A 17801-nucleotide genomic window follows, 5' to 3' on the forward strand; every position below is an offset into this window, starting at 1 on the left:
AAAGGTTAGATCCCAAAATGAGAGTGGGAGTGAGATGGGATCATACACACACATACACACACTCACACGCACACTCACCCCCTTCCCTAGTAGGGCTGAGGGAATGGAGGCTTAAGTATATTATTTAGGATATTTGGCATAATTAAAAATAATGGGTGGGAGAGGGGAGGGAAAAACATTATTGATGACTGCTGATAACCAAAGTACAATGAAAATATATAGAGAATTTTATTCATATTTGATGGGAAACCATTTTGTTTTCACTGAACAAATACTTTTGGAAGTATCTCAGGCTCGGGTTCTTTAATCAAAAACAGGGGAGTGGAGCCCAATACCTCAAATATTCTAAAATATTAAGGCCCAGTGTCTGAGGACTAAGAAGTCAACAGACAGAAGGTTCAGATGAACTTTAATCCGATTTTCCAAGAGCACATCAGTGAGCCTAGTAAATCTAACTGGACACACTGATATAAAAAGCCATCAATGCCAAAATGGCTAGAAGGTTCTCTTTCAGTCAATGTTTGGCCCTGAGGGCAAGGCCAGACCAAAAACCAGAGAATAATAAAGAAATACACACACCAATATCTACCTATTTCAGTAACAGGGGAAAATGGTCTTCAAGTAAGTATCTGAAGAGGGTTCTTCTTTCATTTCTTTAAATTTTTTTTTTATTAATGCACCTTTCTTATAAGTAGATTTTATTTTGTAATGTAAGAACTTGGCATTGAAATATGAAACTTAACTTGAGTTTGAAAACTATACTCCCCAATGCTGAAGCACGTTTGCCTTTTCTTTGTAAAACGGGGCTAACCTAAGTTTCACAAAGGTCTAAGTCTGTGCAGATAAATTGTATTACATGTATCTGTTTTTTAAACACTCTATATGCTGGTACTCAGATAGAAATGGAAGCCAGAATGAGAAGCCTCCCAAGTTATCCCACCCCTCAGCTTTTCCTTTTTCCCTTTCCTGTTTATGATAAGGCAAGGTTCTTGCCAGGAAGCCACAATTTAACCCCTTTTGCCAAAACCAAAACCAATCTCTCCGGAAGAAAATCCCCAAAAGTATTGGCAGGATATACATGCTGGGATGTGTATATGTCAATACTGTTCTTTCTAACGGTATGCTGTTTTAAAGTTATTTTTTAAAAAAAGGTATCAGGTATTGATACATCTTCAGAAAAATACCCACCCTAAACTAGGTTACATTTCCATGTATTTTCAGGATGTATTTTCTCTTTGACAATATCACAATGCTCTGTTTGAAAGGCTTTTTTTCTTGACATAAAAATATATGTGTAAACAATATGCTAAATGCTCTTATTAGCCCTCTAGGTATGGAGGCAACATCTCAAACCACAGCTCACCAGCAATGTTACAGGCTGTCCACATTTAGAAATCAACTTCCCCATCAGAACATTGTTTTTTAAAAAACAAAACATTTTAGAATTGAAGAGTTACAGAGAACAATGTAGGAGTCTGAATTTCCTTTCCTTTATTTCAAAAAAAGTAAAGAATTACCCCAGGTTCTTGAGCATCTCAACGATTATATTTTTTTCCAAACAAATGCCTCAGGGGGGGGTGGAGAGGGAGGAAGGGACAGGGAGGGAGAGGGAAAGAGAGAGAGAAGGAAGAAGGGAGGGAGGGAAGGATGGAGGGAGGGAAGGAGAGGGAGAGAGAAAGAAAAAAGACTGAGTAAAGTCTACCTACTTGCCCCAAAATGCCACTTTCTACAACCTGCTTCATGTGCAGAAAGAGGGGCGGATCTTTTGTCAGAGTGGAACAAACTTTAAGGATGAGTAATTTATTTGGAAAAAAGGTATTGTTCAAGATGCTCAATGGGGGAAAAAGTGTTCACTTAAGAGCAAAATGTGAGATTGTGGAGAGGAAGGAAACATTTATTTAAATCAGCCAGGCCACTCTGTTTCCCTTACAGCAAAAGCCTAAGAGCAGCTCAAATTTTGTGAACACTATTCTCTTTAAAGGAAAAAAGAAACAAAAAAACCCACCTAAATTAAAATTCAAAAGAAAGAAACCACACACAAAACTCCCCCCACAAAACTTTAAAAATCAAAGAGCCTCTCCTGAGCCATCTCAAAACTGAAACTGTTCTCTCTCTTCTGCTCAAGAAGTGCAGGCAATGAGCTATGAAAACATTTACTTTTCAATTTAATGACCTTCTCCATATTCTCTACTTATATCTACTAGGTAGAATTGAAGTAAATGTTCTAGCTATAGCCCATCCAGGGAGAACTGGTGCCAACATCATTATTTTATGTCGCCTGCTAGTAGCAAGTGAGCAAGGAATACAACGGACAGCTTTGCAGTAGCCAAATGCAGATGATTACCTCGCTCTGGCAAATGATTTCATTAAAGGTTCAGAGGACTGGATGAAAGGATGGATAGGGAAGGAATCTTTCAGGACACTGAAGTCTCTGGGTTAGTAAGGAACTCCTCTCCCTCTTCCCCCTCTTGGTGGGACTCTTGTAGGCCCTCGATAGAGTTTTCCATAAGCAGAAGACTGAGCTGGGGCCCCCCAGTGAAGGCCTGCTCCTGAGCTGCTGGCCCCAGTGGTTCCTGGCCCCAGCTCCCCATAGTTTTGCAATTTGGTTTCTGCATGTACCACAGAGTTGCTGCTTCCCTCAGCCTTCAGGAATGGTTGCCCGACCGAGTGTAATGCTAAGGGGACCCTGGCAAAACGGAGGTCCTGGTCCCCTGGGAACTGCACTGACCCTGTGCCCTGGTAATTGCTGGACTCCCCAAGGTGGCTCACAGAGCCTGAGAAGGTCCTGTTCTTCACCAGGGTCTGGACCAAGGATTCTGTCAAGGCTGGACCAGAGTTGCGTTCATCAGTGTCAGTGGCATTGAACCCTGTTTCAGGCCCATCAGTGTTTCCATAAGTCCTGTTTGGATGGGGTCGGGTGGAGTACTCCATTGGTCTCATGGCCTGGTGCTCATGTGGCAGGTGGCCAGGAGGCTCTGCTTCAGGCTGGGATAAAAGTTGCAGCAAGGCGGCTGTCACGGCTGGGTTCAACTCCTGGGGCCCGCTGGAAAGATCGCCTTCAACCAGAGGGGGTGGAGGTGGCGGCGGTGGAGGTCCGGGGGGCTCAGGGGGCCTCTTCTCTGGTGGAAGAATGTGAGGAGGACATGCTGTGGAAGGGTTACTTCTTTTAAACACCATCTTAAAAATCACATGTGATTATAAACACAAACACACACACACACACTGCCCAACATAAACAAATATTAATACAAGTAACCAAATATATAAAGAATAAAATCTTGGGATCAGGAAATTGCAATTTATAAATAAAATCAAGTAATTAAAAATAAAACAATTGCATTCTGGATCTAACAGCTGGTTTAAAAAGATCACATTTTTCAAATGACTGTCTGAGATTTCCTTCCTTAAAGAACTGTTCTAATATGTAGGCTGCTGGCAGCCTCTCTGCCCCTTTTTGCTGTCAGATCAAAACATTAATGAAAACAAAGCAGAACGAAGATGAGAGGGAACAATATACATGCTGTGGTCACATTTCTAAGATGTAATCTTGATGTACAACAGAGACCTTTCATGGACTTGGCTAACACATTTTACAGAACATTTGACGATATAAGGTTAACCTGAAATAGAACTCAAAGAATATACAGGAGAGATGAAATAAAGTAAAAACTTTTCATTACCGTCATGTATAAAAATACACTTGCTTCTCCAAACTTTAGTCACCTCTCCCCATAACCGTATTCTGAATAAGGGGTATTAACCACCATATTGTCATTCAGCTTCCTATGTTACAGTAATGATAAAGACTAAAGTAATTTTCTATCATAATTTCCTATTTTATTTTTCTACCTGCTGCATTTTTTCCAAGCTATGAAAAAAAATCACCATAGCAATGTCATGCAGAATGGGGATGTAGATAAATATTGGTTTATCTTGGAGACAGTGACAAGAACTGAGTATTTAGAAAGTACTGAACTAATACTATACTCTGTCTTTACAAAGATCTTTTGTTTTTCTTGAACCACTTCCCCAGACTTTCTTTTTTTCACTGCTGGCTAAATTTGCTTCAGCATGATAATCATTGTCTGAAAATGAACTCCTGCCAAGGCAGGAGAGGAGAGATGTAAAATGGCATGAGTTTGAGGACATACAAAACTACTGAGATAGAAGTACATTCAGAACAGTGCCCTTTAGAGAACTGGGAGTCACCCTGCTGAAGAAAAGGTTTAATGTTTGGGGATATCTTTAAAATGACCAATTTTTCTTTTCCCTATGAAAGCATATTTTTAAATGTCCGTTTAGTCATTCTTCCGTTATCTAAGCTGTGATATAAAGTCATTACTCAGACGAGCCCAAAACAATTTTTAGTTATAATTAGATATTTTTGTAGCATATTTACCTTAAGTATACTTCGCAAAGACAATCAGTAAGTAAATTTGCATTCCTTTAGCATGCAGATGAAAGCACTCTGAAAACACTACAAAATTATAAGGTTGTACAGTAGAGAGATGAGGTCAGGTACTATACATAACATACAAGTAGGGTGACCAACAGTCCCAGTTTGCCCAGGACTGAGAAGGTTCCCAGGTTACCAACTTCCAGCTTTAAAACCAGAACAGCTCAGGGATGAGTTGGTCACCCTACATACAGTATCCACTCAAGTTACTTGTTGACTGATTGACTGGTTGACTGGGTGGCAGGGGAAAATGAACTTAAAGATAAAAATATTAGCTGTGGAAAATTCACAATTTAGATGGACATGCTGAAAAAGGAGCACTAACTGGACCATAAACATCTATGGATTTCAGAGCCTTTTACTTTCAACACTACGTATCTCTCTATATCTGGACATCACAGTACCAGTTATTTTTAGAAGTATTTTTGGACCATTCAAGAAATGAAACATGGGTTTCTTAATACTAAGGGTAAACAATTTTAAAAATACATAACTGCAGAAGTGGGCAAATCTAAACTTACATTCTTCCAGCTATACCACTTTTCATATTTAAACTTTGCCTTTTATGTAAATAGACTAATTGTGTTTCAGTAGAACTAATTCTTGGGCTCACATTCTTTCACATACATAAAATGAAAATCCTATTCCAAAGTAGCAACGCAGATAGATTGTAAAGAACTATTAAAATAAGGTTAATAAAACTTCTTAAAGGAATTAAAAATAAAATATGAATTATAAATCATATTGTCATGAGATTTAAGTGTTAATGCCCTCAATCCTTAACAGTCTGTACTAATGGAGAGAGGTATTATAGAAACGTAAAAATAACTTAAAAATTTCATTGGACGATTTCAACCAACACCCTTTCCCATTAAGCACAGAATAGCAAAACAGTAGCCAAAATTGACAAGCTGTCACCTTCTCTGGCTTATCCAGTCTGCCCTCTGGTGGAAGTGCTAATGAACAGTGAAATGGCCAAATAAGAGGCAGCAGGGGAGAAAGAAGGGGGGGGACACTGTAGAGGCACTAACTAAATAATCCAGGAGTGACTGTAATAATTAGTTGTTGTATTTTTATGCTCTCCTCCAAAAAGCAAATCCAATAACTACTGGCCATAGGCCAGGCCTTAATTTTACTTTAATTTCACCATTTGGCTGATAGTTTGTTGGCTCAATTATTGGGTGAATTTCTTTCAATCACTGTGCTATTTAACTTGAACCACTTCTTTCAGGTATTTTGATCAGAGCTGAATTTTGTGTGTTTGTGTGGGGAGGGTGTGGGTGGAGGGAGGTGTCAGACTCTGGGAGATGAGACAAAGAGGCCTGCTTTAATTCTAGATTAAGCTTTTTCTGTTACTCTATGTCTTAGACCTATAGAATCTCTTAAAAACAATTGGAATCATCATGACATAGTAGCAAAATGAAGTAAGAAACATGAATAAAAGAGTTCTAGTTCTTGCCTTTGCCAATAACCAGCAATGGGACCATAGGAAGACTTTAAACTCCCTGGATTGCAGTTTTCCTATCTGTAAAGTAAGGTGTTAATTTTCTTTATCTTTATAAGTTTTAAAAGTCTTTATATATGAAAAATAGCTTATGTATTTGACCCTATACCAGCAAAAATAAAACATATACTTTCTGCATCATCCATACGAAATATGAATGCAGGACCCTAAAGTTGAAGATTAGTATACCTCTTCAGCCCTTGTGTCTCTTCTTATTCCTCAATTCAGAGGGTCTTCATAGAAAGTGAAAGTTTCCAAGGAGTTAAAAAAAAAACACTCTGTTAAGTAAAGATTTTGCAAATAGACTGTGAATGAGAATTAATTAGAGTACTTAAACTTTTTTTCCCTCTATTATATTGCATGCTGTGGTCATGTCAGATCAAGTTATAACATATTCCCCTTTTTCAGACTTTTTTTTGGAGACAGGGTCTTGCTATGTTGCCCAGGCTGGTTTCAAACTCCTGGGCTCAAGTGACCCTTCTGCCTCAGCCTCCTGAGCAGCTGGGACTACAGGTATGCATTTTTTTCTTTATAAAATGCTCACTTCCTGATCTGGGGTCCATTCAATTATTTCTTTCAGAAACACAGATTTAAAGGAATTGTTTTTATATGCTATTATTTTTTGGAAAAGAAATGCATGGTGTTAATTATCTACTTAGAAATACTCCCAAATTATTCTTCAGGAAATTAACAATGATATTTTATTAGAATTTTCTTGATTGTATCTTCCAGGTAAGACTCTTGTATCCAGCATCCATTCCACTAGAGGTAAAGAAGTACAATCTGTAACGGTTTGTTTGGAAGTCAGACTTTCAAGCGCTAGGACTAGCTGTGGCTACCACACACACACACACACAGTGGTTCAAGACACATTACTGGCTGCAGTTGTCATTTCCTTGGTTATAGAACACAAGGGCTTTACTTACCTACCTTCTAGGAAGTGGAAAAACAATCAGTATATGAAAGGTGCTTTGAGAAGCTATGAGACTAAAATTAAAGAAGCTGGCAAGAAACATCATTTGGTGCTATGTTCTCCTGTAGACTAGGTTACAGAAAAATGGAAACTGAGGCCACTGATGTGAAAAAGAAAATGTTAAAGAGATTTTTAAGAGGATCAACAGCACCTGAGCTCAATGAGATTCATGACCGGTCTGTTTACCTGCTGCCTCCTCCTGTGGCATTGTGGGAGTTCTTCGGGGCCCCTGTGGCCCACTGTTCTTGTCACTGTTGTTTTCCTCCAGGCTGCCTGCTGGCTCTTGGGTTTTCATCAGCTGACTCAAGAGAACTGCCAACATATTCTGCACATCAGCTGGTGTGCTTGAAGCTTCAGGGGTTGTCTGTTCTGCTGAAGGCAGGGCCACTGGGGCAGGAGGTCCTTCCTTCAAAGACTCCTCTGGGGCTATGGGCTCTGAGTCCTGCTGCTGGGAAGTAGCTTCCGTTAGGGCACTGATGGATTGGTTTAGGGCTTCCAGCTGCTGCTGCATTTCTGGATTGGAGTGGATGTTAAGCAGCTGTGCCATTTGAGGGACGCTCAGGTCGGTTTGGCTCTGCAGCAGGTTCAATAACACTGCCAATTCACTTTGATTCAGCTGTTGTGTGATGTCACCGAGGCCTGTGGAGAAACAGTATAGCCAATATAAGAGGATGAGGCAGGACAAGGGCCCTTTGCTTGCTTCAGCTGGCAATAGCAACTTATGATATCTAAAGAAGGATGTTTCATTTTAAATGTCTCATTTTTCATGCCCGAGATTATCAAGACACAGTATATTCTTTATACTTTCACTTAAAATACAGGGTCTAAAATATCTCTGCATTGTGCATAAAAATGATTTCATTTTATCTGTATTCTTCAAGGTTAGTGATTTTTAACCCTTAACACATATCAGAATTACTAGGAGAGATTTTAAAATGCAGATCCTTCAAGGATCATCCCGAGAGATCTGGCAATTTTATGGGGTATTTGTTTTTAAAGCTTCGTGGATGATTCTAATGTGTAGCCAGAGTTGAGAACCACTGTTGTAGGAGTACAGGGAAGGGAAAGTGAAAAAGAAAAAGAAAAAGAAAAAGAAAAAGAAAAAGAAAAAGAAAAAGAAAAAGAAAAAGAAAAAGAATATCTGTAGTTCACAAAAATTGGTGGTACACAGGAGAACTACTATGTTACAATAGCTCATTATGACACAGTTTTAGAAATATTTAGACCAAATAACAGTCTATAGAACAAACTACATTTAGCAATTATGATTTAACATGATTAAATTCTAAGAAGGTCTTATCAAATCTAACATAAACAGGGCTCCAAATTATGTGTGTTAGAAAGTCATGGGTGAATTAACTTTAAATCGGTCTTACCTAACTCACTGACCACATATCTAATTGAGATACAATGTTCTTCATTTCAGGAAAAGAAAATGATCTATTATAGACTTTCTGGATCATATGTACAAAACTTGGTTTATCTCCTTCTCCCCATAATGAGGACATTAACCTCTTTACTAATGGTTCACTGGACAAAAACTAAGACACAGGCACACACTCCTTGCATTTGACCTTCAAAAATCTGCTTAACAGAAGCACAAAGGCCCTATTCCGGCACTGACCGATTGCATCCCCAGCTCCAGGCTCCACCTTGCTGGGAGCAGGCTGAGGTGGTGCTGGGCTGCTGTTCTTCACAGGCTCAGCAATTGCCACTGAGGTAGTTTCTTTTCGAGAGGCTTTGGATGGAGGTGGCTCGTCTACCGCAACACCACTTTGTCGCTGACGGCGCCGTTTCTTACTCCACAATTCATGGCAATCTTGCCAGTGGGGGAGGCTAGAAAAAGACAAAGCAAAAGGGAAATGTGTATGGGAATGTGGTAGTGAGTAAATGGAGGGACAAGGGATTAAAAGGGAAGGCAAAGAGTGTAGGAAATAGAAAGAACAAGGAAAACATAAAAATAATCAGAAAAGTTAGTAAGTAGATAGTAGCAGTGTAAAAGGAATCGTGGCAGATGGTAGAAATAAAGTCCAAAAGGTTTATATAGTGAGAAAAGGGGATCTTGCTAATACGAGGGACACATCTGCTATATAAACCCAGATATTCTAGTCAAATACTGTTCTTCCTTGGCGTAACAAGAATAAAGGAGAACTTAATTGGTCAATTTTCATTTGGGAATAAATAGTAGGACAGAAATGACTGGCTTATTAATATCTGGGTCTAGGAAAGGTGGTGACTTAAATCTTGAAACCATATATCGTAATTAAATCACATCTTATGTGTTATTTGGTCTATCTTTGTGAAGACCAAAGACTGCTGCTTTCCTCTTTCTGCCAATTGAATTTCCATGACTGTTTATCAACTTTTTTTCATCTATGAAGTTCAGCACTATGTATTATTTAGTATATTTCCTGACAACCCCATACTCAACAATACAAACAGTCCAAGCAGGTCAAATCTTACAACAAAATCTCTCTATAACAAGAGTTACCAAATTTCAGTAAAAAGTTTATGTATTTCAAGCCACGTTCAGTATATCAAAATTCTAGTGCAATAAATGAATTTGGGCCGGGCACAGTGGCTCACGCTTATAATCCTAGCACCCTGGGAGGCCAAGGCAGGAGGATCACTGGAGGTCAAGAGTTTGAGACCAGGCTGAGCAAGAGCGAGACCCCGTCTCTACTGAAAATAGAAAGAAATTAGCTGGAAAACTAAAAATATATAAAAAAAAATAGCCAGGCATGGTGGTGTATGCCTGTAGTCCCAGCTACTTGAGAGGCTCAGGCAGAAGGATCGCTTAAGCCCAGGAGTTTGAGGTTGCTGTGAGCTAGGCCAACACCATGGCACTCTAGCCCAGGCAACAGAGAGATACTCTGTCTCGAAAAAAAAAAAAAAAGAATTTGGCCATTCTTTTGCAGCAATCAAATTTGTAGTTACTACCCTATCCATTTCTTTAAAATATAGTCTTTCTTAAGGTAAGAAAATACCCAAAAAAATCTGACATGAAAGCTATAATACTGTCAGTGATAAATTCAAAGAGAAAGACTCTTTATGTCCCAGAATATGGGATGTGAGTGTAGAACCTCTGGAGGTCCTATACAATATAGGAAATTCGTAAGATTCTAAAGAAAGAGTGAGACATGCAAAGAACATATTTTTTACATCAAAATTCAATGATCTTGGCTGGCGCGGTGGCTCACGCCTTGTAATCCTAGCACTCTGGGAGGCCAAGGTGGGCGGATTGTTTGAGCTCAGGAGTTCGAGATCAGCCTGAGCAAGAGCGAGACCCCGTTTCTACCAAAAATAGAAAGAAATTAATTGGACAGCTAAAAATATATATAAAAAAAAAATTAGCCGGGCATGGTGGAGCATGCCTGTAGTCCCAACTACTTGGGAGGCTGAGGCAGTAGGATTGCTTGAGCCCAGGAGTCTGAGGTTGCTGTGAGCTAGGCTGATGCCATGGCACTCACTCTAGCCCGGGCAACAAAGTGAGACTCTGTCTCAAAAAAAAAAAAAAAAAATTCAATGATCTTCTCAGCAGTGGATCATTTAAAAAGAAAAACAAACAAAATTCAATGACCTGGTAGTGATGCAAAATAAGGACTAGCCTGGGCAACACAGCAAGACCCCATCTCTAAAAAAATAAAAAATAAAAAATTAGCCAGGCGCGGTGGTACATGCCTGTAGTCCTAGCTGAGGGAGGCTGCGCCAGGAGGATCACTTGAGCCCAGGAGTTTGAGGTTACAGTGAGCTGTGAGCTACACCCTTGCACTCTAAGCTAGACAAGAGAGTGAGACCCCATCTCAAAAAAAAATTAGGACTGTCTTTGCAAGTGTGAGATATACATGGTCAACACAGACACGGTGACTCAAACAGATGCAAAGGTTAAGAACAAAAACTAGGAATACTTTTAAAGAGGATGTATAGAGCAATATTCTGGGATGGGGGTCCAGGGACAAATGAAGATATCCTGAATCATATTAGAACAAATATCATAGCTAAATTTACTCCTTGTTTAAAAAGAAAACAAAGAACAATAAAGCAAATCTCCTTATCGACTATAATATGCATGGACATTTCTCCATTTGGAACTTGGCCATTTATGGTTCTTTTTAAAAACTTATTTTGAGTTTCTTATCTCCTGAGGCCTAGGAGGAGGTTTAGGGTCATGGCACGGACACCAGCACTTACTCTGGAGGAGCCATTTTGCTGAGCTCAACATCTTTAAGGAAGTCACTCTGTAGGGTCTGTTCAGCTGTGCAACGCTTGCTAGGATCTAATGTCAGCATGTGGTCCAATAAATCAAGTGCTGCTGAAGGAATGCTGTGGAAAGGAACAGTGAAAGGACACGTTCACAACGACCCCACAGTTCTCAAACCTGTAACCTTATATCAAAAGACCTTTGAATTTCCAGCTCCATGTAAAACAGAGGAAAGGGAGTTGGAAGGTGGCAAATGCAAGCAAGTAGATTTGTTCCCACACAGGATTTCATAAATGCTATTAACACAGGTAAAAATCATGAAGCCAACAGTTCCGTTTTCTTTTTTGCTTGGGAAGATCAAAAGGACTATGAGAAAGTTTACATACTGTTCAAAATAAAATGATTTTCTATTGTCTAAAGCCTTCGGAAGAAAAAATTACAAAAGGGCTATGATTTTTATCATACTGTTCAAAAATAAAATATTTTTCTACGAAAACAATAACTCCCCAAACCAGGAAAAAGTCAAGTCCCAACTCTGGCCAGAGAGAGAAATAAGATGTACATTCTTGCCAAACTCACAAAGAGAATTCTTCCCGTAGACGCCTTCTATATTGCTTCTTCGGTTTCATGGTGTTGAAGTAGGGCAGCTTGATAACATCAGGCCACACAGCTGGACAAGGGCTACCACAGAGTCGGCTGAAAACAAAGCAGAACGCAAGAGCAAGGAAGTAAATGAGTCAGCATCATAAATTCTGGAGGCTGTAGAAGCAGAAATTATTACCTCCTGAAGTCTGGGGAATCTTTACTTATTATATTAGAGGGCATGCAGAAAGGTAAAATATGATCTTACTGCTTTTTAAGGACAGAAAGAACTGGTTACAAGATACCAAAGAAAAAATATTGGCATAATAATGCAAAATGATCCACATTATTTGGATTCATAAAACATGTTTTTAATCCCCCACACAGGTTTTAATTACTAATTTTATTCAGTTCAGTTAGTATTAATTTAAAAGGGCTGAGCTGGTCTTTTAGTGTCCCCACAGGGAAAACTGCAAGAAGAGAGCCTAAGACTGGAAATTTTGATAGTTAATTGCAGGTTTATTGCATAACAAATAATGAGTTATACATCACCTTTAACAAATGTCTACATTAAAAAACAAACAAAAAAAGAACAAATAAAAAGTGTCTACATTAGCCTGCTATAGTCTTCCCCTTTAATTACTGGGGCGGGGGAGGGAACGAAACCAAATTTTATCCTAACTCTAGGCCTTTCCCAAATCTTCCATTATAAATTCTATTTTGTAACTATTTACATGATGTACACCTTACTAAGTTCTTTGAAGGCAGGGACCTAAGCTTTTTATCTCTAAATCCTAAAGTTTAACAGAAAAATAATCTGTTACATAATAGGCTCAATAAATGTTTGCTGAATAAATTTAATCTTAATCTTACCAAAGAATAGAAGAGCCATCCTAAAAATGGCATGCTTTTATGTGAAGAATAAGTAATTAAAAATTGCAAGGTAAGACCTAAAAATTAAAGTGGAATACAATTTCTTTATATGTATAGCCAAGGACAAAATATATGGCAAACCTGACTGAGTGAAGAGAAACTTACTTGGACATAAGGACCATAAAATCATTCAAATGACTAAAAAGTGTTAGGAATTGGAGGATGAGATTACCTATCACACCTGGGTACGCAAGAGCACATACACAGCTGTACCTGATCAGTTCTAGCTGAGCCAGTTCCAGATTGGCTTGAAAAATAGGCTTCTTTGTGAACAGTTCCCCAAGTATGCATCTAGAAAAAGTAACATCGAGAGGTCAGAAGAGAAATCCCTGGAGTCTAAATATTTAAAGTGCATCTCAATAAACTTATATAGTATACCAGGCTGCATCCAATATACTATGTTGTAAACTAGCCCAAAATTTCAGTGTCTGAGTTTCCTAAAAGAAAACATTTCTTATAGTGAAAACAGACAGTATAAAGGATTTATATTTGCCAGCAGATCAAACTATTGCCAGCTATAAAGGACAGTCTATAAGCAGAGAAAGGGAGTCGAGTCCTTTTCTATCATGCCATTGTAAATTAAGGAAATAACTAAAGACAATTTTACAACGATGCTTATCAGTTTCTATTAAAGGTGTATTAGTTTTTGTCATTAATCTGCTCTGTAGAATATGCACTATACTATAGCCCTCTTGGCACAGTGTTAGAAGGAAATCATTTGTCAGTTTCAGTAGGACTTTCAAATAAATTATGTTTAAACATCTCTGCCATTTTGAAAAGGGCTTTCCAAACTGTATGGACATATTGTATCTCCTCACAAATTACTCCCCACAAATTACTTGTTAGTTACAAAAGAAAAACTAGTAACTATAACAGTAAGGAAAGAAGACAACAAGTTAACCAAGGGATAAAAACTAACATCACTAATAAGCGGCAAACAGTCCACGTAAGTAGAGATATGACTAAGAACATAACATTGCTTATGGAATATTGCAGCCAAAAATACATAACCTGAATATATACAGTAATTGGTCTGTATTCTTCAAAAATGTACATGTCATGAAAGACAAAGAAAGGCTAAAGAACTATTCCAGGCCAGGTGCAGTGGCTCACACCTGTAATCCTAACACTCTGGGAGGCCGAGGCCAGAGGACTGCTTGAGGCCAGGAGTTCCAGACCCTTTGAGAAAGAGCAAGAACCCATCTCCACAAAAAGTAGAAAAATTAGCTGGGTATGGTGGTGCATGCCTGTAGTCCCAGGTACTTGGGTGGCTGAGGCACAAGGATCACTTCTTAAGCGCAGGAGTTTGAGGATGCAGTAAGCTATGATGAGGCCAGTGCACTCCAGCCTGGTTAATAGAGTGAGACCCTGTCTCAAAAAAAAGGTGGGGAACCTGCAGCCTTCTGATTTCAAGATTGTTCTTTTCTATTTTAAATTTATTTTGAAATAATTTCAGATTTATGGAAAAGTTGCTAGAATGGTACACAGAACTTTAATATGGCCTTATGCAGATTCTTGCAGGAAGCAAGAAAAGCTTTTCTTGGGGTGGGGGGGCAAGGGCAGTATACGTAACTTAAACATTTGTACTCCGATAATCTGTTGAAATAAAAAAAAAAAAGCTTTTCTCTGCTGCACCCCTTTTAATAAAAGGATTTGTTCTGTAAAATTTGGATTCAGTCAGAAGGCCGCACTCAAGGATCCAGAAGGCCACAGGTTCCCCATCCTATGCAATTACTTTCAAACAGTTCTGGAAAAAAATATATGGTATATGTATATATAAACATATATTCTAAGTATGTGTTATATTATAATACAATATATGTATGTGCAAATGTGGCAAGATGTTAGAAATTAGGGAATCTATCATGAATGAATCTCCAAATAATTTATGCTGATTAAAAGATGGCATGAGGGGAAGATAAGAGTATATACTGTATAATTCCATTTATATAAAATTGTAGAAACGGAAATTAATCTGTAGTGACAGAAAGCAGAACAGTAGTTTGCTTGGGAGTTAGGGGGGTAGAACAAAGGTGTTACGAAGGGCACAAGGAAACTTTTGGGGGATGATCGTTACCTTGGTTGTGGTGATGGTTTACTGATGGATACATTATGTCAAAACTTACCAAATGTATACTTTAAATATATGCAGTTTATTGTATACTTCAGTAAAAAGGTTTACAAAATTAAGTGAATCTGCATAAGGCCATACTAAAGTTCTCTGTACTATTCTAGCAACTTTTCCATAAATCTTAAATTATTTCAAAATAAATTTAAAATAAAGAAAAAATATTACATAAATACTCTATACTTTTAGTGTGCCTGGAATATTTCATTTTTTTAAAAGTGTGGAAGCTGGATATGGTATTGGGTGCCTACACTCCCAGCTACTTGAGAGGCTAAGGCAAGAGGATTGCTTTAGCCCAGGACTTCAAGATCAGCCTGGACAACATAGTGAGATCCAGGAGTTTGAGGTTATAGTGAGATATGACTGGGTCACTGAACTATGAACCTGTGTGAAAGACTGAGACGATGTCTCTTAAAAAAAAAAAAAGGGAGGGGGGAAGAAAAGAAAGGACAGTGAATCTCTTCTCTGACCTGTGCTTTAAAATGAGACTTATTTACAAACAGTCACAAAACCAAAGTTTAAAATTCTTTAGCTTGACTTCATTTAAGAAAACAAAACATACCTAGCTTTTTAAGTAATTTGCACCTTACTATTAGAATTTATTAACTTCAAATGACAAAAGACAAATTCTAACTTCCAATGCTCTCTCAAACCCTATTCAGAGACGAAAAAGTAAAAGTAAAATTTAATTCTATTTCCAACATTAACTGCCAAATCAAGTTCCAAGCAGTATTGCCACAACTGGTAAAATAAGAGACAGAGGCTAGGCATGGTGGCTCATGTTTGTAATCCCTGCACTTTGGGAGGCTGAGGCAGGAGGATCACTTGAGACCAGGAATTAGAGATCAGCCTAGGCAACATAGTGAGACACTGTCTCTACAAAAAATTAAATATTTAGCCAGGCATGGCGGACCATGCCTGTAGTCCTAGCTACTTGGGAGGCTAAGCCAAGAGGATCATTTGAGCCCAGGAGTTTGAGGTTGCAGTGAGCTATTATCATGCCACTGTACTCTAGCTCAGCTGACAGAGTGAGATCCTGCCTCCAAAAAAAGAAAAAAAAAAAACTACTAGGTTTTCAGACTCCAGGCATAATTTGTTGTACTATTCTTTCTAGTTTCTCCCCTGATTTGTACACTAAAATTGCTATACCAATTCTTTATAAAGAACATCCCAAAGAAATATCTTCGGAGAGACTACCATGGATCATCAAAGTAATAAGCTGATATTAAAAGTCAAGCAAAATCTCAACTCAGTGTCACTGCGCTTTAAAGAAGGTCTGCGTTTCTATAGTTTTAATTTCCAATTGTGTTTTTCTGTTTTCTTTTATTTCGGTTTCCGGTCCTTAGGTGGGGAAGACATCGCCATTATGTAATCAACACTTTGCTACTGCACTGAGGTGGCAGGTTGCACAGACTGAAATAATAGTACCAACAGAGCTATGAACTTTCCACATGCATCTTAATGGGGTGTTAACTTTAAAGCCTAGTTGTGACAATTTAAATGCTAATACTGTTAAAGCAAATAGTCCAGAACAAAAACACATTCAGCTTGAATCAGTAAAATTTAACTAAAGCTTCATTTGATTTGGGTAGGCTACCACAGAAATTATGCTTTCTCCATTGCCCTGTTGAATTTTCAAATAAAATCCCTGTAGAGCTCCTCTTAAAGACTGACGTTAAGAGAGGAAAGAAAAGAGTGATATGCTCTACTAGGAAGAATATATGTCAGAATCATAAAATATGGATGTCAAGGACAGCATGTATGTGGGCATAAATCATACAATATAAGACATAATGAACTAACATGACCCATTTAAAACATCTATGCCCCTAACACACTAATCGTAGTCTCTAAATATCATTTTCCACTAAAAGGAACTAAGATTCCTTAGATAAATCACTGATTCCAGATATGGGGAAGGAAATCAACAGGATGAGCTTGAAACTAGAAAACAAGAAAGGCTATCAGTATCAAAGATTACTATGTCATGTCAAAAGGATTCAAGTAATAACCTGAAAAAGCTCCCACTAGGCAAAGACTGGACAGTTTGAACAGGAATGAGGATAATAACCACAATGGATTAAAACACATCAAATATTTTTAAATCTATTAGTTCATAATGAAATTAAAAAACCAAAGAAAATCCCCAAATTTCTCATTGGTCATCTTTGGAGGACACTAGGAAACTACCTCATTATTTTGAAAACTAGCAAATGAAAGAATTAACCATCATCCTACCTTTTCTATATGATTTGTACCTGGGGCTAGCCACATAGATGAAAAGTTATCTTTTTTTTTCCTTAGAGAAGGGGTCCTTGCTCTGTTACCCAGGCTGGAGTGCAGTGGTATCATCACAGCTCACTGCAGCCTTGGTGCATGCCACCATGCCTGGCTAATTTAAAAAATTTTTTTTAGAGATGGGGTCTCATTATGTTGCCCCGGCTGGACTCAAAACTCCTGGCCTCAAGCAATCCTCCTGTCTCAGCCTCCCAAAGCACTGGGATTAGAGGCATGAGTCACTGCACCCAGCCGAGAAGTTATCTTTACAACCATAAGAAAATTAATGGATGTGGGCAATGATCATCAATAACTGAAAACATCTCAAAAATAGACAATTGCATGTTATGAAAAGTGGTCTGTGTGTGTAAATCTGCCCTTGTTTAGAACTGTCCCCACGAGGCCGTAATAAAAAGCTGACTTAGGCTGGGCGCGGTGGCTCACGCCTGTAATCCCAGCACTCTGGGAGGCCGAGGCGGGTGGATTGTTAGAGCTCAGGAGTTCGAAACCAGCATGAGCAAGAGCGAGACCCCGTCTCTACTAAAAATAGAAAGAAATTAACCGGACAACTAAAATATATAGAAAAAATTAGCCGGGCATGGTGGCGCGTGCCTGTAGTCCCAGCTACTCGGGAGGCTGAGGCAGAAGGATCCCTTGAGCCCAGGAAGTTTGAGGTTGCTGTGAGCTAGGCTGATGCCACAGCACTCTAGCCCGGACAACACAGTGAGACTCTATCTCAAAAAAAAA

General features: G+C 38.7%; 1 protein-coding gene across 3 annotated transcripts in view; it reads right to left on the reverse strand.

The window, feature by feature from the left end:
• Positions 1-204: 204 nt before the first annotated feature.
• CDK12 (cyclin-dependent kinase 12) overlaps positions 205-17801 on the reverse strand; it is a 49844-nt gene continuing 32247 nt past the window's right edge. For 2 of the 3 annotated variants that reach the window (XM_012661091.1, XM_012661087.1), the window contains exons 9-14: positions 12863-12940; positions 11714-11830; positions 11125-11256; positions 8558-8769; positions 7120-7572; positions 205-3146 (exon numbers count right to left, since the gene is read on the reverse strand). In XM_012661091.1, the coding sequence (XP_012516545.1) occupies positions 2437-3146; positions 7120-7572; positions 8558-8769; positions 11125-11256; positions 11714-11830; positions 12863-12940 (1702 nt within the window). In that variant the 3' untranslated portion in view covers positions 205-2436. The remainder of the gene's footprint in view (positions 3147-7119; positions 7573-8557; positions 8770-11124; positions 11257-11713; positions 11831-12862; positions 12941-17801) is intronic. The other variant, XM_012661101.1, reaches the window with a different exon arrangement.

The sequence above is a fragment of the Propithecus coquereli genome, unplaced genomic scaffold, assembly GCF_000956105.1.
Source record: "Propithecus coquereli isolate 6110/MARCELLA unplaced genomic scaffold, Pcoq_1.0 Scaffold119, whole genome shotgun sequence".
Classification (NCBI taxonomy): Eukaryota; Metazoa; Chordata; class Mammalia; order Primates; family Indriidae; genus Propithecus; species Propithecus coquereli.